The 25,144-nt window shown below is 44.8% G+C and overlaps 2 protein-coding genes across 2 annotated transcripts; both read left to right on the forward strand.

The window, feature by feature from the left end:
• Positions 1–5,458: 5,458 nt before the first annotated feature.
• LOC124650470 (metallothionein-like protein 2C) lies at positions 5,459–6,111 on the forward strand. The gene is made up of 2 exons (XM_047189993.1): positions 5,459–5,579; positions 5,713–6,111. The coding sequence occupies exons 1-2, from the start codon at positions 5,515–5,517 to the stop codon at positions 5,888–5,890; spliced, it is 243 nt and encodes an 80-aa protein (XP_047045949.1). The 5' UTR covers positions 5,459–5,514; the 3' UTR covers positions 5,891–6,111.
• Positions 6,112–22,521: 16,410 nt separating this feature from the next.
• On the forward strand, positions 22,522–24,834 carry LOC124646896 (putative protein phosphatase 2C 46). The gene is made up of 4 exons (XM_047186937.1): positions 22,522–23,799; positions 23,926–24,039; positions 24,185–24,449; positions 24,586–24,834. Exons 1-4 carry the CDS (start codon positions 22,522–22,524, stop codon positions 24,699–24,701), a joined length of 1,773 nt encoding a protein of 590 aa, XP_047042893.1. The 3' UTR covers positions 24,702–24,834.
• Positions 24,835–25,144: the final 310 nt, after the last annotated feature.

Raw genomic sequence — 25,144 nt, forward strand, 5'->3', positions numbered from 1 at the left:
CAGATCAATTTTGATCTGGAGGAGCAACAAGCGATATCCATAATCTCGGCCTAATGATTCAAGAAACAGAGGTAGCTTCTAAATATCGGTAGTATAGAGTCAATCCATTAAGCAATTTGGATGCACTAGAATTTGAACAAGAGTGAACATGTGTTTTTAATGTACTGAATCGGTCTAGAACAAAGAGTGAACTTCTATAGCAATTGCAAGAATATTTTTTTGTAAATTATAGGAACATCAACATAGATAGACATATTCTTGTGGAAGTTATTCTAGAAACATAGTTCTTCCCAAGAACAAATTAAGCTTGACAACTGACGAAAGAAGTGAACTTCTTTTGGGTGAACAAAACTGAAATTACTGGCTGCACGAAGTGAACTTTTATAGATATAGCACTTATCGAAAAACAGAAGTGAACTAACATCAGCGATCCCTAAGGATGATGTAGTGAACTTCGTGGTCGAAAAAATGTGAACTTTTATTCCTCATGAATGAATTTCAAGTTTTCCAATTTAAAATGGTGAAATCCTCCGATTGATAAGCGAACTCCACCGGCAAACAAAATGAACTTGACACGTGCTATCTGATGTGTTTTTCACCTGCACATGTTTGTGTGTTTTCAGTGAGCTACTGAACTCCATGTCTATTAGTAAATAGATGTACACTAGTAGTCTGGTACTAGGTCAACTGGATGATTAGTACTCCAGCATGTTGAGGCAAAAAATGAGTGACCTCCTCGTAAAAATGAGTTCATGAGGAACAAAATGAACTCAACACAGTGACCTCCTCTGGCTGCCATAGGTGGACTCTCGGGTCGTGCCGCACTAGCTAGTCTCCCATGGCAGGGCGAAGTGGACTCACCGTGGTCGCGCTGCGTGAGGCGAGGAGCCCCAGTGGCGCGGGATGCCGCGGGCACAAGAGGCGGAGTAGGCCGGCGGGGGGCGAGGTGGAGGTGGGCAGGCGGCGCGATTCGGCGGGAGGTTGTGGACGGCGCCCCTCCAGCGTGAGGCCGGGATCCGTGGACCGGTGGCGGCGTGCGGCCGCGGGAGGTCGTGGGCGGCGCCGCTGCGTCGGGAGGACCGGATCCGTGGATCAGTGGCGGCGCAGGCGTCGTAGGGGAAGGGGTGAGGCGGCGCAAAGGAAAGGAAGGGGTGGGTGGCGCGCCGGAGGGGGCTAGGTAGGGCCGTAGGGGGTGGCGCGCCGGAGGGAACTGGGTGGGGGTGGCGCGATGGAGGGGCCTAGGTAGGGGGTGGCGCGCCGGAGGGAACTGGGTGGAGATGGAGGTCGTCGGGTGAGGATGGGTCGGGAGGGATGTTTGGGTACCGAGCGAGTCGACGTGCAGGAAGTTCGGTTGGTTTTATTCGGGTTTATCGGCTCGTGGGTTGGGTCGGTTTTGGGTGGGGTTCGAGAATAGCTATTCTAGAACCCCTCTTAAGGGGGGTTCGAGAATAGTTGGGCTCTATATATATATATATATATATATATATATATATATATATATATATATATATATATATATATATATATATATATATATATATATATATATATATATATATATATATATATATATATATATATATATATATATATATATATATATATAGGACATATTCATACTACACCGGGTGTAGTTACACCCACGCGTGTTTCTCATAATCTAGAGAGTATCTATCATACCGAACGGTATGTACATGTAGTATGAAGTATATAAAACTATTTTGGAAGTATATATACTACTTTGTAGGCAGTATGTACATTTTTTTACGTAGACTCATTTTTTACGTATACATATGCATGTATTTCAGATATATAGTGCAAACTATGGGTTCACTTGCATTTTTTTCACCAAACTTGGTTTGGAGTATCTTAGATATAGTATACGAACATACTCAAACCGATAAAGTATCGTATATACTTCCGTACGGAAGTATATAGATATGGGTGTAACTACACCCAGGGGTAGGAAGTATTTATCCTATATATATATATATATATATATATATATATATATATATATATATATATATATATGCATTTTATCAATTACAGATGAAATGATAAAGTTGTTAACCTCGATGGAGAAGAAAAAAGCAAGTTAAGTGTAGCTTGATTTGTGTGAACTCAAGTGGCAAATCCTCTTAAGCATTTCATCGAACACCTCTTGTGCATGTGAAGAGAGCAAAGTAATACACCCCTCTTGTGAAGAAAGTGAAAAAATGGCTATGTGTGGCTCACACTTGGGCAGGGGCAAGGTTATATAGGCAGATTGGGGACTTTGTCCCAGTTTGTAATACAAACCGGGTCCAAAGGGTGGACCTATGGTCCCGGTTTGTCCTACAAACCGGGACTAAAGGGTTCCGACGCTCGACACGGCTCTGCCGCGCCCGCTCGCCGCCCTTTAGTCCCAGTTTGTAATACAAACCGGGACCATAGGCCGCTAACGGACAGGCGCCAGCGGGTGGGGTCGCCCTGCGCGAAACGAACCGGGACCAATGCCCCCCATTGATCCCGGTTTGGTTCAGAACTGGGATATTTGCTCCCAGGGGCTTGGGACCAAAGGCCTCTTCTCCACTAGTGTAAGACTGAGGGAGGGTGTTAGACTGTATATATGTAGCGTTGTATATGTCTTGTATTGTACCTCTTTGGTACCCATATATATATGAGATAGCCACATCCATATTGGGGTGTCGAGAAGTTCCCAAATTCTTTGTTTTACACTCACACGGTTACTTACCTAAATGCAAATATCCAAATTCGATCATCAATCATAGTTGGATAGGTGCCGAAGATTTAAAGGGGTGAATAACCATACTCGAACTGAGTATTGGCTAAATATAGTAATTCATTTATTATTTATTGCAACCTTTCCGTAGCAAGGTACGCCAATTATTCGTGCACCACACTACCTCAGTAGTTTGGAACCAACGGCCGGGATTCACTCGACTCCACAGTTCCAAATATCTTCTTACTTGCGTGATGCTCCGGCAGCAATAATTGGTGGTGCCACTGTTCGTGTCAGTGTCTTTTCATGCACGGCTGCATTCGCCTCGTCATCCGTCGGTAGATGCGTGCGGATAGTTTCACGGAAATGGACGACATGGTGTCGGTAAAAACTGTTTGGAAGTGACATGACACGAATCGATGGGGTACTGTATTGATGTAGTGGTACACAGTTTAATTGGTGCCACTCAATTGATCGGGCAAAAGAATCGTGTCTAAATTAGTGCTGCTTTAGTGAGCCACTGGATGAGGTGGATGAGGTTAACTGTAGATCTCCAGTCCGTTGATCTGATCCCTGAGAAGCGCACATCCTTACCATGGAGGTTTAGGCGACGTAGACAGACTCGTAGGGTGATCATGCATGCTATGATATGAGTGCATGTGCGCGCTGTATACTTTCAATCACATAAAGCAAAGCAGTTGCGGATTGTAGTTTCCCGGCAGCAACGACCTCTTTGGACCAAAGGATTTAATTTTTTTTTGGAGAAATCCCACCATAAGTTTTTTTTCCTTAAAACCCCTTTAAAAACCAAAGGAATGACACCTCCAAAATTCGTATATATATGCACCGCATTCCTACATATCAATCCCATAGGAATTTCAATATCCACTCTAACATCTTCTTTACACTAATTCGCATAGGATCAAGATTCAAGACACATTTCCTATGCTTTTCTCGTGCTCCATCCAAATGACTATTTCAATAATTTTCTTTGTTTTCCAATCCAGTATTTCGTACTTGCAATATATACCAAATTCTTGTGATCCAAAGAAGCCTTGAAGTTTCAGCTCTGAAATTGCATGCTCTAACCAGCTCAACCAAAAGACCGATCGGATGGAAGAGACTAGATAATTATATTCAACACCAACAAAATTCTTACTTCTTTATCATAGTTCCACTCCACATTTGGCAACTCCAATAAGAGGCCACTAGATAGGAAAAGGGAGAAGGAGAAGCTGGGAAGAGGAGCAAAGTGTGGATTCTACATGGAAGAACTTTAAAAGACAGTCTCGACAAAAAAGGAGTTCACAGCTGGCAGGAAGCAAGACAACGAGGTGGAATGATCTTAAGGAAAATGAGGGGGGGAGGATGAGGAAGATTGAGGAGTGTTCTTACTTTTGGTCTTGTAGTCTTCGTTAGGTGGTCCAAGAATTTATTTATATTTTTATTGTTCTTAGAGCTCTTTGTACTACTATTAATAATTATTAATAGATCATTGGTTTTTTCACAAAAAAAGGTAGAGACATAATTGAACAAAAAGAACCAAGAGGTGAGGCTCATGTTCATGGACACGGGTGTGAAGTGTGATGAATGAGAAGATTGTATCAACTTGGGACCTCACCCATGGGTAAATCTTATTTGAAGATGCCATGGTGGTCAGGCACTATGGTGGAGGTGGTGATAGTGAGGGTGTGTGATGCTCTCTATGTTTGAGCATTTTGGTTGATTTGTTTTTGTTTTGGTGATCTTAGCTTTAGGATGATTTTTTTTTTGGATGATCTCCTTTTTAAGGCGGGATGAACCATGTGGTATGATGATGACCTATTCGAGACGATATGAGGTGTATTTTTTTGAAATTTTTCACAATTTCAATTTGATTTCAAATTTCAAAATTATATAGTCAAAATGTCCTTGAATTGATTTATGCTAATTCTCGGTCCACTGAGAATTACTTAAGTCACAGTCGACTCCTATATTGTTGAATTGCTCCGTGATTAATGATGACAGAAAATTTGTAGTCCCCAATTTGGGCATTTTGGACATATTTTTTTGTTTCGGTGATCTTAGCTTTAGGGTCATATTTTCTTTTTGGATGATCCCCCTTTTATGACATCATGAACTATGTGGTCTGATGATGACCTATCCAGGATGACGTGAGACATATTTGGGTTTAACTCTTGCGCAATTTTAGTTTGATTTTTATTTTTGAAATGTTCTTGAATTGTGTAAGGACCAAACATCAAAATTTGAAATACTATGACGGGAACATGGAGTTGAAATAGTGTTTCTATGCACAAGGACCAAGAAAATAACAAAAAAAATGTACATTGGGACTTAAGATTATTGAGGATCTGTCGAACCAAAGCCTGCCAGCACCATGAATTTTTCTAGGGAGACTCCAATAACTGACGTTTCGAGATCGGCTAGAGTTTGCTGTAAGCAAGATACTATTATGACCCTTCTTTGCGAGAGAGTTCAGAATCATGGCAACCTAGCTAGCCGCGAAAAAGCAGAGTGTAAACTGCAGACGTCTTTATCCTGGAGAGGGAAGAATCAAAGGTGGAAAGAGACGGACGATTCATCCCGATGCTGATGATTCCTCTTCCCGATTAAAGCTGGGTGGCGTGGCCCCTAGCGCGCTGCCCTCCATCCTTTGCCGCCCACTCGCCGCCTATTTATAGCCCCCTTCCTCGCCTTCTTCCTCCTCACCAAGCCACAGCAAGCATCCCTCTCTGAGCTAGCTACCTCCTCACTTCTTCAGTAGCTTCACCACCACTCTCGGAAGGAGAATGTCTTGCTGCAGCGGCAAGTGCGGGTGCGGCGCCGGCTGCCAGTGCGGCAGCGGCTGCGGCGGGTACGTATATAGTGCAGCACTGCCGCTTGAACAAACCGCATGCCTGGATTTGAACGTTTCATAGTAGTAGTTTCTTTATCCGGGTAGACGCTGAGTAAATTGACTGTGGTGGAATTTGATTTTGCGTGTGTAGCTGCAAGATGTTCCCCGACGTTGAGGCTACCGCCGGCGCCGCCGTCATGGTCATGCCCACCGCCGCCCACAAGGCTACATCCGGCGGGTTCGAGATGGCCGGGGAGGCCGGCGGCTGCGACTGCACCACCTGCAAGTGCGGCACCGCCTGCGGCTGCTCCTGCTGCAGCTGCAAGTGAAGACCGCCGCCCGGCCGGTCGGTCGGCGAGCTATGAGGACAAGGAGGACAACCCCACCACCGCCACCACCCAGCAGCGTGTCACTAGCTGCTGCTAAATAAAATAAGCACCGTGTTCCTTAATTCTGTACTACGTGAGTCTCGCGTCTGTCGCCATGATCGATCCATCCATGTCCTCCCTCATGACTCCAGGCTTAATATATGCGCCTCAACTTTGATCCATCGACTCCTCTCTGTTTGCGATCAGTACTGCCTTGGCAGCTTGGCTAACAAAAACCGCAGCCAAAAACTGCCACCATGCATCCGTGACTAAACCTGAGAAACTTTTCAGCACACTACTATCAAAGAAACTCTGAATGTGACGATGACATAGACTGAAAAAAGGCATATTGAAAAACGCTGTAGACAAACAGGTTCTTGCTCTGAACTTGGGGTGAATGAATGATGATGATGTAGGAAGAGTACGTAGGTACTACGCGTGTGGAGGAGTGTGCGTGGTACGATCGAACTTGATCGACGTCGATCGACTCCTTTGTTTGTGTGATCTCGATGACTTATCTTATAATAACACCTGCTGTCAGAGTACAGTCGATAACAGTATGCATCCGAGACTAACAAAACTGGAGAAAAGGGATAACACGACTAGCAGAAATGACTTCCTAGCATGCATGCTTGAGAGCCTGCATTGTCTTTGTTGCGTATATTTCTGAAACATAATTCGTTAAAACAGCTTCCATCTAGTCTCTGCACACCAACAGATCAACTATGATAAGTAGTGATACGCAGTGCAGAGAAGGAGAAAAAAGAAACACTGATCTCATCGATCGTTTGGGAGGAGCTAGCTCTTGTTTGCTAAAAGCCTGAGAAACTTTCAGCGCAATATCAAAAACTCCTTTGTTTTCAACAACAGTACCAGGAACACTGAATGTGATGAGAAAAAGGCGGATGAAGACGCTGTAGTTAAACAGATTGCTGTCCTCAACTTTATTCCGATGAATGAATGATGATGAGTAGGCAGAGTACGTAGGCACTAGGCGTGTGGATGAGTGTGGGACAAATTAGCTGAGTCAGTGCCGATTCAGATATGGACATGACACGGACGGTGGTGACGAGGGCGACGCCTCTAGCTTAGGCGGCGAGTGCACCTACCTAGCCGAGAGGTCACATGCTGTGTCGCACACGGCATCTCCGGACCGACCCAAATGGTTCCAAACTGGACGGCCGGATAGCCGCGCACGCTCCACACGACGCAAACGGACGGACCGACTCGCGTGGATCGACCCATCCACTTCCCAAATATAGGATGCCGATGTGTTGGGGCGGACAATTCACACGTCCTCCCTTGCCCTCCCTAGAATACCATGGCCCCTCCCACTAGTGACGTACACATTTTCTCCAAACCCCCCCCCCCCCCCCCACACACACACACACAGAGAAATTCGGCAGCGCGCCTGGCACGGTCACCGCCGGAAAGAAGCAGGCGAAGCCGAAGAAGGCCGCCAATGATATGACGGAGGAGGAGCGACAGACCGAGTCTACCAAGCACGCAGGCCGGAGAGAAGCCGCCAAAGCTCGAAAGACCGCCACCAAGCTGGAAGAATAGCGGCTCAGGACGAACGATCGCATCATCACCCAGCGTCAGCATGCCAACGGCGAGTTGATGGCTCACAAAGCCGCCCAGCATGCCGTCATGCTGATGAAGCAAGAGGCGTTGAACGTGGCCTTTGGCCATGGAGCGGTGCTCCCTTTGGCCGCCGGCGCATCGTCGACGAGCTCTGTCACGTCGATGCCGAGCGGCCGGCCTCCTCTTCAACCCAGGCCATCCCAATTGGGCGGCGGCCACGGCAGGGCTAGATGCGCTCTGTCCCGGCTAGGTGATCTGCGCGCGTCCGACCAAGGAGTAGACCTCAACCGCACACCCATGGCCGGGCAATCATCGCCGGCAGGGCCGAACATCGAATCTCTGCCGCTGACATGCCACCACCAGCCAACATGTTCAACGGAATGATATGAGAGCTCCCGCCGGGGACCAAGATGGTAAAGCTCTTGCCCATCTCTTGTAATTGTTTCCAATTGCTACTTGGTCTTGTCAGCTTGTCGCGGCCAATATGTGTGAGGATACAAATGGTGAGGCCATCATGCAGGACATGATCTACGAGGGCGCCGACGAGGAAGAAGGCGACTACACTGGGTACGTGACGACACTCAGTACGAGGATGTCCATGAGGGCTACTCCATTGACGACCAGCCAATGTTTGCCAACGATGGCTACACACAAGGCATGGGCGATGACGTCACCCAAGACATGGCCGATGAAATCACCCAGGCCACCGCGGCCACACTGGTCGCGTCACTTTCCGCCACGCTTGCTTATGGCAAGAAGGTTAACCAAAGGACGGCGAGCTACACCGTCGAAGAGGACAAGATGCTATGCTCCGCTTGGATTGAGATTTCCCAAGATCCACTTTGCGATGCCGAGCAAATGGGCAATGCTTATTGGATCCGCGTGGGCAAGTACTTCCATGAGCATCAATTGTTGGTGGAAAAACCCTTCTATAGCAGACTCAAAGATCTCTCCCTTGCAAAGAGGTGGAGCTTCATCCATGTCGAGTGTAGCCGGTTTCAAAGCTCATATCAGACGGTTACCGGGAGGCAAATAGGTGGTGTCTCGGTCGTTGACATGGGGAACCTCCTCCCCTCGTCTCAATGTTCCTAGCACATATGAGAGCATATACCATTGTTTGTTGTGCGTGTGTGTAGGTTGTTTAAGCTTTGGAGCACTACAAGTCCACCTACGACAACAAGGGCTTCACAACGAGCATGTTTCTCAAGGACACCAAGAAGTGGGAAACAAGCTACGCCCTTTGAAAGAAACTCGAGATGGCGAAGAAGAAGGGCAATGGAAATTCATCAACGACGGTACCATCGACCTTGAATACGATGGCCCAAGCCTAGGTGCCAACGCAACCGAAGAGGCAGGCGGTGGTGGCCGTGCCAAATGGCCGGCTAGCCACAAGGCAACGAAGACCGAGATGCACCGTCGATAGCTATAAATAATAATGCTAAAAAGAATCTTGATACGTTGGGACTGCAAGTGCAGAGTGTTGTATCAAGCGAGTATCTTCCCCACAAGGGTGACTCGAGGGTTTATATCGAACTCTCGGGGAACTTGATGGAAAAGTATTTCTCTTCTCTCTTCTTCAAGCAATCATGCAAGTAAGTAAATGCCTTGTGCCCCCAACTTCACCGTGTGGTTGTCAAGCACAAGGTTTCGCGTAAGTAAATAACACAAGTAGTAATATAACAAGTAGTAAATTAAACTAGACAAAATAACTAAGTAAAAACTGTAAAGAGGTTGATTGTTTTTGGTGTTTTGGATGCAAATAAGAAAAGTAAATATTTTTGTATTTTCGGAATAAAATAGTGCATCAAATAGAAAAAATGTAAATGCAAGATAAAAGGTGTTTCTTATGATAAAAACTGGACTGGGGTTCATGGGTTCACTTGACTATTCTCTCGCAAAGTTGTGCTGGAAAAAAAAAGCAAATCATCAATGAGATGTGAAGGTACAAATCATATTATATATAAGATCACAATTAATATTGGCATCACGTCCTAACATATAGATGATGCAACACACCTCTCTTATGCTCCACAAGAAATGAAAATTCATCAATCTTGTATTAAGAATTAACAGAGCATAGCAATTACTTTGACATGAAGTTTGAATATCAAATATGCTACCTTGAACAGACAAGATCACCATTGCTGTCACATGATGAACATAGCACGTGCATTCACTTTATCCCTAGTGGTAGCAAAAGAAAGGCAAAACCACAATAGATCATGAACATATTGTCACTATCCAATCACTAAAACCTTGCTAGTCCATCTAACACACACATCAACCCACACACGCTCTTGCATAGATGTTGGATCAGAATATGAACTTAAGAACAAGGTACATAATATGCATCTATCAACACATCTCACAAATATAATAAGATCATATCTCATATAACAATATCATAAAACAAGGATCCACCACATAGGTATTACAAATATGACCATAATCATGATAGGCAGCTCATATGGCACTAAGTACTATGAAGAACATGAGAGAAATAGATCAAGCTACTGCCACAAACCCGTAGTACAGACGTGTATTACTCTGCGGTGACCCAGCATACCACTGCATTTTGTAGTATACAAGTCATTGATATGACATTCATGAAGGAACTTCTTCACAAATATCACATCCCTCAGAGTGGTACAACAGAAACATTGCAGGTCATAACACTCCAGACTATATTACAAGCATGGGTCTTAACAAGTTGGTTTTCTCACAGGTCCGATGAGAATACTCTACGATATTACTTAAGTATCATTACAACTCAAACTAAATAGACATGACGAGCTCAGCAACTTATTTAGGTAAGTCACTACGCTGCTCGGCTCTGAGATGTCTAGGGTTAGACTCTACTACTCCGCCTCAGCGTCATCAACTCCGTAGACTATCTCGTAGTCCACGCCTTCAACTCCTCATGAAAGATCTGGCTCTACATAGACCACCTCATAGCCGCCTTCGTATGCTCCGGTGCAGGCCTTCTCTTCATGTTCACAATCTAGCAAGGGTGTCGAAAGAAAGTGACTACAGAGGTACTCAGCAAGTTCAAAAGAGAAAAGGTGTTTGATGCACTAGCTACGACCATTGATCAGAAAATCTCAGGTCAATGCATGTTTCGCAAACATTTCTTCAAAAGGTTTATTTTATTTTGAAAACTATGGCTGTCAGTCTTCACAAGTTGACCAGAACTTCATCGAGTTCCTTTCCTGCCGCGTTCGTAGTTTCCTTCCCGGAACAGGGAGTGACAAGCCACAATTTGATACACTCTGCAGAGGTGCGTTAATTTTCCCATAAGAGAACTTATCCTTGTTGCCAACCGGGCGTACTTTCCCGTCCACACTTTCTTGGTGTGAGGCCCAGTATAAGAACCAAGCCAATCACTGCCTTCTCCGCGACACCGCATACCCACCCTTTTGTATTCAGAGATCCCTTGATCACTTACTTATCTAGAGCGCTTGATCGTCGGCCATGATACAATCCATCGTATACCCTACTGCACAATGATGCCCACCTAGGACCGGAGAGCTTTATGGCCTCTCAACCTTACTGTGGGGCCAGCAGCACACCACATCGCCGACCAATAAGCATCCGTTGATAAGCGAAAGGAAGAATATACAACTGACTTTCCCAGAGCCATTATAGATCTCATGGTTAATGCGAAATGTACGACGCTAGAATCACTAGACGACATTGGTGATTAGTCCTAGATGAGTAGAACCCTTGCAATGGAACCTCCACCATCAACACATACCATGGTTCCATGGCCCACCACATAGTCGTATTCATAATTGGAAAAGTAACACTTTATTTTCAATGCAGGAGTGATAAGTATATTGCTTTGCGAGTAAACTGATAGAAATTAATCAATATGAAATGAGCAAGACTGAACTTTCCTCGAGACTACGAGATAGTGCAGTTCGAAGGTTTGGATGGAACCTGGACCTCGTGTTCTGAAAAGAAGCATCATTGTCCGATAAGGACAATGTTATAAAATCCAAATGATCTAAGCATGAGTGATTTATTTTATGTTGAATCCCTTTCCCCCCGAGTACTTATTAAGATTTGGGTGATTAAACCTTTATTTGAATATTTATGCCTTGGGTTGTAATTTATAATCTCTAAATGTTATTTTGATATGGTTTTCCTTAAAAAGGAAAAGATTTAGGAATAATAGAATTTTCCTTTGGAAAATATTTATTTCAAATAAAAGGATTTGAAATAATAAAATTTTCCCTTTTTGAAATATTTATCTCAAAAGAAAGGATTTGGAATATTAGAATATTTCCTTTTGGAAAATATTTTTTTAAATGAAAAGATTTGGAATAATAGGATTTTCTTTTGAAAATATTTTATTAACAAATATTTAAATTCATTTGGAATTTTCCTTGATTTTTATATCAAAGGAAAATTTCAAATCTTAAATTCTAAGTTTAGAATTTATTTCAAAATTTCCAAAATTTAAACTTCAATTGTTTATTTCCTTTCTTATTTTATTCTGGTTGAGAAATATTTTTAATGTATTATTCCAATTTTCTTGAATCTTTGGAGGTATTAAATATTTATTTGGAATTTTTTAAAGTGGAATGGTTGTTTGAATTTGCGAAAAGACAAAATTGCCCCTAGGCGCACCTGCCAGGTCAACCCACGGGTTGAACCGGACTGGCCCAGGTCGGTCGATTTGTGTGGCCTCTCCAACTGGCTCTGCCTATTTGTAGCAGCTTGCGTTGCTGCCATTGCTTGACACACATGCATGTGCCATTTTGGTGACTAAGCCAGAGTGTGTGGCTGTTGAGCATGAAGAGCTCCTTGTGAGCTATGTGTGTGCTTGGGTTGAAACTTAAGCCCATCATTGGCTCTACCATGGTCTGATTGATGCTTATCTCCCTTTGGCATTGTTTTGGAAACTAACCAGTGGCATTGCCACTTGTTTTATCAAATTTCTGGTCTGTTTCTTTGATGTATGCAGGTTCAAAGCGTCAAATGATCCAGGGACAAGAAGATCCAAGACTTGTAGCTTAGGTTTTTAGTTATAGATCAAAATTTTAATCTTCTTTTACTTATTTTATTATATTGCCAATTCTTGTACATAAAAGATATTGTAAAGACAATGTATGTGTGTTGATATGATCAATAAATCTCAAGATTTTCCTTAAGAGCTTCTTCTTATTATTTGTAACCCATTTATGAAATATTTTGTGTAAGTGTTGTATGGTTTTGAATTATGAATTATAATTCATTTATATATTGATTACTTATATAATTCTATGTTTGAATTCAAATTTGAAATGCCAATTCAAATTCTCCCCTAAAACCCTAACTTTCAAAAGAGGGCATGTCGAAGTTTATAGCACTCACATTACTCTAACCCTAATTGCAAGGAGAGAGAAACCTCGATCGCTCTTAGGTTTTATGCAATTAAGCGCAACAATTTCCCCCGTTTTGCGATGAAATGCACAACACTTTTCTAAATCTACACCTCGTTTGCCCTATGTTCTGGGATATTACATACTCCCTCTTGGTCATGGTGATGATGATGAATACATTGGAGAAGGTGGAGATCCCTCCTGCGGTGATCCCGGTGGAGTTTCCCCCTCCAATCTTCTCTGCAGTAGCCTCCATTTTGGTGTTCCTGTATTTCTGCGGCGCTCTCCTCCCGAGAACTCTTCGGGGCCATATATATCGTCGTTTTTAGGGCAAAATACGTCGGTGGGCGAAAGAATCAGGTTAATCGGACAATCGAGGTGCGATCGGAGGTGGGTGGCGCGGCTAGGAAGTTGGACCGCACCACCTGGCATTGTTCGCTCCTCGGGCCTCGACACGGTGTGCTCAAGAAGTCCATTATGTTCCTCCTGGCAAAAAAAATGATGCTCCAAAAAACCCATGTCAATTTGACTCCGTATAGGTCTCTAAAAGTGAAAAATACGCGAAACAAGCTTTTTCATGTTCAGCAGGGTTATAAACCAAATAAAGGGGATCATTGGTAAATCCCCATAAATCAATGTAAAACATGGTATTATCATCATATATGTTGCAAATATGTGGGAATTCAATATGATAAAGGACAAAGATCATGTATGCATTTTACATGCATCAACCGTCAAGCTTCCTCGATGGTGTTCTAAGAGACCTTGAGGGAATTGATGGTCAAGAAGGAAGAGGCCATCGCCGAGAGGGAAGAGAGGCAGCGCAAAGAGAAAGAGGCAACCGCAAAGAGCTTTGTTGATCTTCAAGTGAGAGCTCTTGAGGTAGAAGAGGCCCTTGCCAAGTCTAAGCTCGTCGAGGCCGATGCCAAGGCAATGCTCATGGATGCCGATGCCAAGTCCAAGGTGTTGGAGGGCGAAGCCAAGACCATGGCCGAGGAGAACCGGATCATGCTCACTGACTTGGCCACCAGCACCGATCCCGTGCAAAGGGCTTGGATCGAGAAGAGACAGAAGATGATCCTCGCTCACGAAGATTGAAGGGTATTGGCATAGATGGTTGCCATTTGGGTGAAAGTAGCCACTAGCTTTTTGGGTGAAGCTTGCCACTTTTTGGATATATTGTAAGATATTGTCTCACTTTGCACATTTCAGAGACACTTACCACTAGTTGGCGCTCCCTGGAGGGCTCAGACATATGTTTGCCACATATAATGCTTCTCAGTTGCTATATTTTTGTGTTGAAATTTGAAATGGAATTGGCTAACTTCCAAGGACATGAATCGCCAGCGGACCGAATGGGTCGCACCGTTGTGCGCCGTGTCCGGGCAGGCCTGACCGCGCGAAGCATCCTGCCCGTGAGCCGACCCAAACCGGCGACCCAAACCTCTAGCGGCCCGATGAAACCGGACATAAAAGTTTGAGTCTGCCGCGGACAAGAAAATTATTTTTTTGAGTGGTATATCCATCTGGGTCGGGATAGCCCTGCGGCCCGAAGCATCTTTTTGTCCCAAATATATTATCAATTAATAGAAAAATTTACATAGTGCCGAAAATTTTAAAAATAATACTAGAAAATAGCCCTAGCACCCGCCATGACTGCCTATTTGTCATCGCCGTGAACAAGGTCGATGAAGACTGGAGGCACCGAAGGCCATGACCAGTGCAACAGCTGTTGATGCCATGGTGGCGGTGGTGGGGTGGGGGGAGTCGCTGTCCTCCTGCGGTGACCCAGCATACCACTACATCATGTACATAGTACGCAAGTGTTTGACATAATACAAATGAAACACCATTTCACTAATATTACATCCCTCATAGTGGTACAACAAAAACATTTGCGACTCCAAGTCATGTCTATATAAGTATACATAAACTATTTTTACAAAAGATCATCACATCCTTTAACTTTACAATGAGGTAAAACTAACAATAAAGTTCCAAAAACAACTTGTAGCCTAACTTATTGTTAATTCTACCTCTAGAGATACTTGGCTTGCTAAAGAACTCTGCTAGAACTCTAGCTACTTCAGTGCTAGGATTACATAACAGGTCCCTTCTACTTCTAGACTAGGTTTCCACCATGGTAAATGTAGACGTTGATTTCTTCGCCTTCATTGACTGGTTCCTACCCATGTATTAGTTGACTCCTCCACCTTCGAGCTTCAACATACGGTAGATTCTCTTTTGGTGACTCCCAATCTAAGAATGGGGTTCAAGAGGGAACGGGTGAGTACGAGCGTACTCAGCAAATTCAGATAGGTGTATGATGCACTAGATACAACCATAGACCATAAAATTATAGGAAAATGCAAGTTTTCCTAATCATTTCTTAAAAGAGTTAATTTTATTCCAAAACACTACGTCCGTCAGTCCTCACGGGTTGACTAGAACTTACTGGAGCTCCTTTCCCGGAGTGTTCACACTCCATAACCCGGAATAGGGAGTGACAAGCCACAATTCTATACACTATGCAGATGTGTGTTACTTTACCCATAAGAGAACTTAACCTTGCTGCCAACTGAGCTCGAGATTCGCGTCCACACTTCCTTGGTGTGAGGTCCAGTATAAGATCCAACCAACCACTGCCCTTCTCCGTGACCCTGCATATCCACCCTTTTGTATTCATACGGCCCTCGATCACTTGCCAGTCCACGACACTTGACCATCGGGCTTGATACAATCCCGCATATACCCTATTGCACGAGACGTCCACGTGGGACCGGACAGCTTAATGGCCTCTCAACCTTACCATGGCACCAGCAATACAACACAATGATGCATGTAACATACAAACATGAACTTTGCACTTTATTTCCACATATTACCACATATTTTCTATTATATAATGTTATTTTCATGTTTTATATTGTTTTCTAAACAATCCCCTCTCCTCCGGTTCTAACTCTGTCTGGCCGAAAACTCCTCTTTTTAGTGTTTTGACTTTCCAAGAGCTACGTGACTCGGAAAAGGGCAAGGTCAGGGGCCACTCTTCGGAATTTTCGAGACGAACAAAATAAGCTAAAGTGGGACACCAGGAGGCCAGGGGGTGGAAACTAGAGAAGGTGGCGCGCCACCTATGCTCGTTTCCCCCTCGACCGTCCAATTCGCCTCAATCTTTCGCGAACCAACTTGTTTTTACCTAAAAACCCCTATATATATGATCCCTAGGTTTTTGTCGTGGCTACGGTGGCGGAGATCAAAAACACATAAACAGAGAGTCGGCAGGGTGCCACCGATTGAGATCAGAGGGGGGAAACGCTATCGGAATCACCTCAGGTGGACTCCAACCCCCTCTGGTGTGGTCATCTTCATCAACATCATCATATCCATCACCATCTACAATAACTCTCCATCACCCCCCACTGTAATATCTTGGCAAACATAATGTATGATACAATATATTGTTTTCCCATGATATATTGTATCTCTATGTTGATGTTTGAGTAATGACTTGTTCTTGGAAATTGTGAGATAGTTTGTGTTGTTTGCATAAAATTATATGTTGGTTGTATAAAAGTATATGAGATAGTGATGACGTTGGCACTCCAAGTGCAGAGTGTTGTGTCAGTAGAGTATTTTCCCCACAAGGGTGACTCGGGGGTTTAATCGAACGCTCGAGGAACTGGGCAAAGAGTGTTCTCTCCCTCTCTTACCAATCATGCAAAGTAAAATATAATCCTTGTGTCCCAACTCCATCGTGTGTTAATAATAAAGCAAGTAAAACTAGACAGAATAAAGTAACTACGTAAAACAGTAAAAGGGTTTATTGCTTTAATTAGGTGTTTTGGATGCAAATATTAAGAAAAGTTAATATTTTCGTATTTTCAGTTTAATATAGTGCAGTAAATAGAAAACAAGATAAAATCAATATAAAGGTGTTTCTTATGATAAAATGTGGACCAGGGTTCATGGGTTCACTTGACTATTCTCCCTCTTAAGTTGTAGTGGACACTAACAATTCATCAATGAGATATGAAAATGCAAAATAATATCATGTGAAAGATACACATGCATATGGGCATCACGTCCTAACATAGAGATGATGCAACACATCTCTCTTATACTCCACAAGAAAGGGAAAATTCCATGCAATCTTGTATTAAGAATTAATAGAGCATATCCATAAGTACTTTGACATGATGTTTGAATATCAAATATGCTACCTTGAACAAACAAGATCATCACTTTTGTCACGTGATGAACATAGCACATGCATTCACTTTATCCCTAGTGAGGTATCAAAAGAAAAGGTAAAACCATGCTACTCCATTTAATACACACATCAACCCACACACTCTCTTGCATATAAGCTGGATCAGAACAAATACTTCATAATGGGGTACATAATATGCATCGATCAATACATCTTGCACATAATATGATCAGACCTCATAGCACAATATCATAGAATAAGGATTCACCACATAGGTATTACAAATATGGCCATAATCATGTAGGGCGGCTCATATGACACTAAGAACTATGAAGAACATGGGATAAATAGATCAAGCTACTGCCACAACCCGTAGTCCAGAGGTGGACTACTCCCCCTTGATCATGGTGATGATGATGAAGACGTTGGAGAAGGTGGAGATCCCTCCGACGGTGATCCCGGCGGAGTTTCCCCCTCCAATCTTCGCTGATGTTGCCTCTAGTTTCGTGTTTCTGTCTTCTGCGGTGCTCTCCTCCTGAGAAATCTTCGGGGCCATATATAGTGATTTTTAGGTCAAAATAAGTCGGTGGGCGAAAGAATCAAGTGGATTGGACGATCGACGGTCGAAAGAGACCTGGTGGTGCACCCAGACATGTAGGGCGCGCACCTGGTGTCTTTTGGCCCTCATGTCTATCCAGGTGTGCTTCCAGGCTCTAGGGTGCTTCTCCCGATGAAAAAATAACACTCAAAAAATATCAGATCAATTTGACTCCTTATAGGTCTCTAGAAGTAAAATATACGTGAAACAAGGAATTCCTGTTCTGCAGAGTTATTGACCAAATAAAGGGGATCACCTGTAAATCCCCATAAATCAATGTAAAACATGATATTATCATCATATATGTTGCAAATACGCGGAAATTCAATATGATAAAGGATAAAGTTCATCTATGCATTTTACCTGCATCAGATAGAGGCCTCCGCTGGATATGCCCAAACCACCTTATTCGGTGTTGGACTAGCTTCTCTTCGATTGGTGCCACCCCTAGCCGCGAAGTACTTTGTTCCTCATCTGCTCATTCTTGTATGGACGCACATCCATCGTAGCATGTGCATCTCCGAAAACCCATTTGTTGGATATGTTGTCTTTTAGTTGGCCAATATTCTTCCCCATATAGCATCGCCGGTCTAACGGCCATCCTATAGAACTTACCTTTTAGATTTTGTGGGACCTTCTTGTCATATAGGATACCAGATGCTTGCCTCCACTTCATACACCCTGCCTTGATCCCGTGGCAAACATCCCTGTCAATATCACCATTGATTTGCAACATTGATTCTAAGTATCGAAAGGTGTCCCTTTTAGGAACGATCTTTCCTTCTAATCTGGCATTTTCGTCTTCGGTGCCAACACCACTAAAGCTGCATTGAATGTACTCAGTCTTGGTCCTGCTAAGTTTAAACCCATTTGACTCCGATGTCTGCCACCATAGCTCTAACTTCATATTTACGTCGGCACTACTTTTATTTACTAGCACCACAACATCAGGAAAGAGCATATGTACACCAAGGAATATCTCCTTGTATACCTCATTTATTACCAAGGAAAACATGTATGGCCTTAAGACAAACCCTTGATGTAGTCCTATCATGATTGGGAAGGTATTAGTCTCAATATCATTTGTGTGAACACTTGTCACAACGCGGTCGTACATATCTCTGATGAGAGTAATGTATTTTGTTTGAACTTTGTGTTTTCTCCAGCGCCCACAACATAACCGTCATAGGTATCTTGTCATACGTCTTCTCCAACTCGATAAAGACTCAAAATAAGAAAATAAAAAGGATGACAGCAGAAAGAGGCGATGGAAAACCTAAGGCTTTAGCATCTACCCTACACGGGCATCCCACCATCCAATCCTGTCTAGGAATCCTGGTCGATGGTACACTTGTGCACCGAGTTATTTTGCCTTTTGTTTACAGAGCACCAATAGTATAGTAAGTATTAATGAAACTGAAAAAGGGTTAAGTAATCAAAAACTCAATTTGGCTCCTGGGTGCGTATGATCCCTCCACCATAAAAACATATTTCTAAGTGTTAAATTTTTTTGACAAATAAATTTACATGTACATCTACATAATATATGTGTGTTCGTCAAGTTTCACGAAAGAATAATATTTTTTGTAGTCTATATGAAAAAGAGAAAATTTATCTTGTGACAAGTCTTTGTTTTAGCACCGGATTTTAGTTCTTTTTACACACGTCACACGACAAGTTGTTTTTTCATGAAACGACTTTGTGAGCACGTAGCACATGAAGATGTACGTGCGAAATTTTTATTTAAAATTTTGTAACATTTCAAAATATATCTAACATGCATTTCAAAAATATATCTAACATGCATTTCAAAATAAAGGAAGCATATGCTCCCATATGCCAAAACATCACTCCCGCAAGTAATCATGTTTACATTGCTCAAGTTGCATCCAGACACTTCAACTATGTTCAAAATAAACCCTCTTGCACACTAACTCCCAAGATTCACAAACAAAAATTAAGCATACGATGCTTGATTAGTATATGAGTGCCTCAACAGCGCATATCATACTGATCCACACGATCAAAGATATAAATTAATTATTTTCCAATAATAGTACTAGGATCAGATCATCAAGCGGTCCTCGGCGACTAAGCAAGACGGTTATAGTAAATAAAACAAGAAGATCATGCACATTAAGCTGATTGATAATGAAGATCCACAGGATATTCGTCGTATTGTTTCTGATCGCACACTTGTATTATAGAAGAAATGTGCAAGACCACTTGCGCTCCAAGAAAAGTATAAATCCGTATACAACTTACTCCAGCCTGGTCCCTGGTGCGATTGACTTGTCCCGTCCAAATAGATTAGAATACATTTGAAACTTCAAATAGGTTGATTAGTTAGTAGTAGCATGATTTGTTTAGGGTTCGCCGTGCTAGCTAGCTAGCAAGCTAGCTCATATGGTGTGTAAGCAAGCTAGCGATCATGCAGGGCTTTTGATACTCTGATGTTAATTAATGAGCAACTTTTCAATTGATTCGGAAGTCAGACGCTGGCAGATGTATACCGGTAGTATATGTTCGGGTATAGTTACCGTATTACGCATGGTGTGATGCGTTGCAGATGTCGGCATGGCGCAACAAGATGGCAACCGGATCAGGTGTTACCCTGGGCCTGGAGCAGCCAGCCATGCTTGCATCTCGCCACCACTAGTTCTATCTTTTTACTACTCTCCGTTTTATATTACTTTCTCTGATTCACAATAAAAAAAATATAATGTAAATCACCAAAAGTTATTATGGATCATAGAAAGTAGTATTTATTACAAAAATCGTACAACCAAAATGAAGTATAAATTTCTTCCCTTTTTTGATGAGATTCAACAATAATGGTGTAGACGTGGCGATTATTCCAATTTTGTATTATTTATTTTCAATAAATAAAATATATTAATACAATGAAGATATTAATTATGTCTAACCTCTGCACCAAAAGATGCTAAAAGACATCATGCACAAAGCCAAGGAAAAAAGACAAAGACCCGCCGCGGTGATGAACCACCACCGAAGAAAAAAGAAACCTGAACTATAAAATAATTTTTCAAAAGCAACGTCTCCAATAAGGAAATAATGCACAAGCATTGTCGTCGTCTGATCCAAAATCTTGGATTTTCACATTTGAGAAAGTCCAAGTTCACAAAACAATGCCTTAAGCAAAGCCATTGCCAGGTAAAACCAATAAAGGTAAGACCTTTGATTTTCACCCTGAAAAAAGGTGACTTGGTACTTGAGGAGCACCACAAAAAATGCACTTTACATGTGCTACCACTCCCTCTTGCCAAGACCGCCGCTTTAAGTCATCAAACACATGCCACACAGGAAGAGCCGGTGTAGCATACTTCATCGCAAACAATACACCATACCGCCATAACTTCAAAACCTCCAATCTCTGTCACAATGACTTTCTCCACCTCCGTTAATATCATGATAATATATATTTACACATGTTCCCCATGGCTCCAAACGAAAGAAAAACTTCGCGCCACACTCTTGTTAATCGACACTGACCGAATATAAGAGTGTGCATGACCGGACAGATTCTGATCTAGATATCCACTTGCGCCATGCGCCAATCATCAGAGATCTCTAACACAAAGATCGGAATACATCGGCGACGAGATAGAGCAGACCGCATCAAGAAGATCAGTGACTTGGCGCAGAAAGATTAGCGGTGTCAAACCACCTTTATTCAAACCAAGCCAACAACCCTCACGCCAACAGACGGCTCCTAGGGAGGTAGGCCGCCACATCGGCCACGGCCACAACCGCCATGCTAACACTGCCATGTGGGGAGACTTTCCACCACCTCCTAACCTATCGTCGGCGGCACCATCGTGGTGCCAGTCCGTCGTTGCAGCAAGGCGCCGCCACGCCACCCACAACCACGGTACTAGACCCATAGGCCCGCCTAGGCCCAGATGGCTCGGGGCGGACCCGGATCCGATAGCCGCAACCATGGGGCAACACTACCAGGCAGATGGAGCTCTAGCTTGTCCGTCTTCGCGATGGGATCATCGTTCAAAGGCCGCGTCACCACGTCGCCACCAACATTCAATCTCATTACCATCGCTCGGGAGAGGGAGGTTGTCCCCGGAGAAAAGCCCTGCCACCGTCGTCAGTACACGGGTTTTGCTCGATGGTGACTTCCGGTGGCGGCGACGGGAGGAGGAGGGGTGGGGAGGGGGCCAGTAGCCGGCGAGCGGTCGCCCCCGTGTCACCTAGGTTGGGGGAGGAGGAAGGGTTGCATGTGATTGTAGCATCTTTTTTGCCGGGTTTTGCATTATTATCGGTCTGTGTGCCATACGGTGTTGTATATTTACTCTCGATGAGGTTTATCGTAGATGGTAGAAAGGAAGATAGTTGCAAGCATGTTTCAAAGATAATCGGTCTTAATATTGTCACTACCAAAATATTTACTTCTGCGGATACAGATTTTGTTCGAGTCTGGCATCTTCTGGGATAAGTTATGGTTACATGCCTTTCCTTCAACATCAAAAATGTGAAAATAAAGCTACCTGGAGAGAATCACAGAAGTGACATGTCCACCTTAACATGGGTAGTTATGTGGGTTTTGATACAGATAGCCACCCTGAAGTTCCACTAATATCATACTCTTAAAAGCAATGTCAACTTAGCTAAGGAGAAGAGGAAAACAAAGGAAAGAAACAGATAAAGATCCAGGTCAACTCCATAAACAAAACATGAAAACGCCAATGTCAACTCCTCCCATTTCCCCTTCTCGGATTTGTCGCCCATTTTTCTTCAGACCAAATGCGCATCCAGATCCGGCGACTCGCCGCGACGCCTCTTCCTCCTCCTCACACCCATGGGCAACCGCGCGGCGAGGCTCGCGACGCCCTGCTTCGTGTCCGGCGGCGCCGGCGACGTGGTGGACGCGTCCGCAGCGACAAGGGCGGTGCCGGGCGTCGACGATTGTAGCATCGGCCAAATTCTGAGCTTTGACGGGCCCGAGGGCCAACCGTTCGCCGGCACCACCATCCACGGCGTGCTGCTCCCCTCCAACCAGTCAACGCTGGGCTCCTCCTCCTCCTTCGTCCTCAACGACGGCGACTCCCAGATCCTGTCCATGTCCGGGGACTCCTCCTGCGACAGCTCCAACTCCTTCTCCTTCCGGACGCTCCAGCCGGAGCAGTACTCCGGGCCGCTCGAGTACTGCGCGTCCTCGCCGTCCTCGTCGGGCCGCGTCGTATCGTCCGCGTCGCGCCGGGGCACGCGCACCGACGAGCAGATCCTCGCGGACCTCCGCGCCACGCGGCACCGCCGCCGCCGCCAGGAGGAGACGGCCTCCGGGACCCCGCTCCTCGACCGCCTCCGCCGCGCCGTCGCGTCCGCGCTGCGTGGCGCGCGGCCGTGCGGCGTCCCACCCAAGAAACAGCAGCAGCAGCGCGACGACGACGAGCCAGCCGTGACGATGGTCGCAAGAAACGGCGGCGGCGCGATCATCAAGAGCAACGGCGTTAACGGGCACGCGGCGGCGGCGTCCGTGGACTCGTCGAGGGTGCAGTGGGCGCGCGGGAAGGCCGGGGAGGACCGGGTGCACGTCGTGGTGTCGGAGGAGCGGGGGTGGATGTTCGTCGGCATCTACGACGGCTTCAACGGCCCCGACGCCACCGACTACCTCGTCAACAACCTCTACGCCTCCGTGTGCCGCGAGCTCGTCATCGACGGCGACCATCCGCCCGACGACGGCGACCCGCGCAGCCCGGCGGCGCGGCGGCGGCACGGCGAGGTGCTCGACGCGCTGGCGCGCGCGCTGCGGCGCACGGAGGACGGGTACTTCGCGGAGGCGGAGGCGCGCGCCGCGCAGTGCCCGGAGCTGGCCATGATGGGGTCGTGCGTGCTGGTGGTGCTCATGAAGGGCGCCGACGTCTACTCCATGAACGTCGGCGACAGCCGCGCCGTGCTCGCGCACCGCCCCGAGCCCGACCTCACCAGCGTCGTCCTGCCGCCACGGCTGCGGCACGACCAAAACGAAGACCTCGCTGGCGTCACGGAGGAGATCAAGCGGCAGTTCGACGAGTGCGACATGACGGAGCTCCTTGCGCTGCAGCTCACCATGGAGCACAGCACCAGCGCCTACAAGGTGCTCGACCGATCGCAACTGTTGCATTGTTAGACCTTAAGCTTCAATTGCCATTTGCCATGGCCAACAAACTTATACGGAGTACATCTTATTGATGGCATGAATATGATGTTTGGATGCATGCAGGAGGTCAGAAGGATAAGGAGTGAGCACCTTGATGATCCTGCCTGCATAGTGAACGGCAGAGTGAAGGGCTCCTTAAAGGTGACAAGAGCATTTGGAGCTGGCTACCTAAAAGAGGTTTGTTTGCATTCCAACTATCAATAATAACTACCTTAACTAACCATGAGCTTCATCCTCACAAAAGGATGCTGAGTTTCATCCAATAACCGATTATGCATGCTTACATGAATAATTATTGATCGGGCAAAGTTTGTCGTTGCAGCCTAGGTGGAACAAGGCTCTCTTGGAGGTTTTCCGGGTGGACTATGTCGGAGCCTCGCCTTACATTACTTGCAAGCCGTTCCTCCGGCACCATTGCCTCGGGCCGCGAGACAAGTTCCTCATCCTCGCCTCCGACGGCCTCTACGAGTACTTCACCAACGAGGATGTGGTGGCGCGGGTGGAGGCGTTCGTCACTAGGTACCCCGACGAGGACCCTGCCAAGTACCTCAGCCACGAGATCCTCCTCCGTGCCGCCAACCAGGCTGGTGAGCATGTAACACCTTTAGTTATTTTAATCTGGGTTAATTATGGAGAAATGCTTTTTGTGCAATATTTTACGGAAAGTGAAGTTTTTTACACAGGGGGAAAACTTATGATCGTGTTTTGTGTGTGATGGTGTAGGAATGGGGTTCCATGAGTTGCTCGAGGTTCAGCAAGGGGATCGACGGCAGTACCATGATGATGTCTCAATCATTATCATCTCGTTGGAGGGGAAGATATGGAGATCTTCAGCTTGAGTTAATCCTAATATGTTGCAAATTGTAGTGGACAGTAATGATAGCATACATGGTGGAATTTTTGGGTTTCAAGGATTGCAGGTAGAGTAGCACACACAAATTTTTGTACTTGTCGGTGATGAACTGAACACAAATCATTGACCAAGTATTGGCGGAGTTTTCTTTCCCCTGTTTAAATTGTTCTTTATATGATATAACTTTTTTTTTTTGATTCGTGGTGAAGTCTACACGAAACAGGTTTACATGGACTAGGCGATCCCGTTACTATACAATTCAAGTTTCATCAATTGTATCTCAACAACTTTGATTTTTTTTTTCTAGAGTTAATAGGATAAATTTCACCAAATTTGTTGCACACTATTGATCTTCTCAAAATCCATTTGTGTGGTAGCTTCATCTTACAATTTCACTCACCTTTCATGTTGTAAACTTTTTAATTCAAG

This window comes from Lolium rigidum, chromosome 4 (assembly GCF_022539505.1).
Source record: "Lolium rigidum isolate FL_2022 chromosome 4, APGP_CSIRO_Lrig_0.1, whole genome shotgun sequence".
Taxonomy (NCBI): Eukaryota; Viridiplantae; Streptophyta; class Magnoliopsida; order Poales; family Poaceae; genus Lolium; species Lolium rigidum.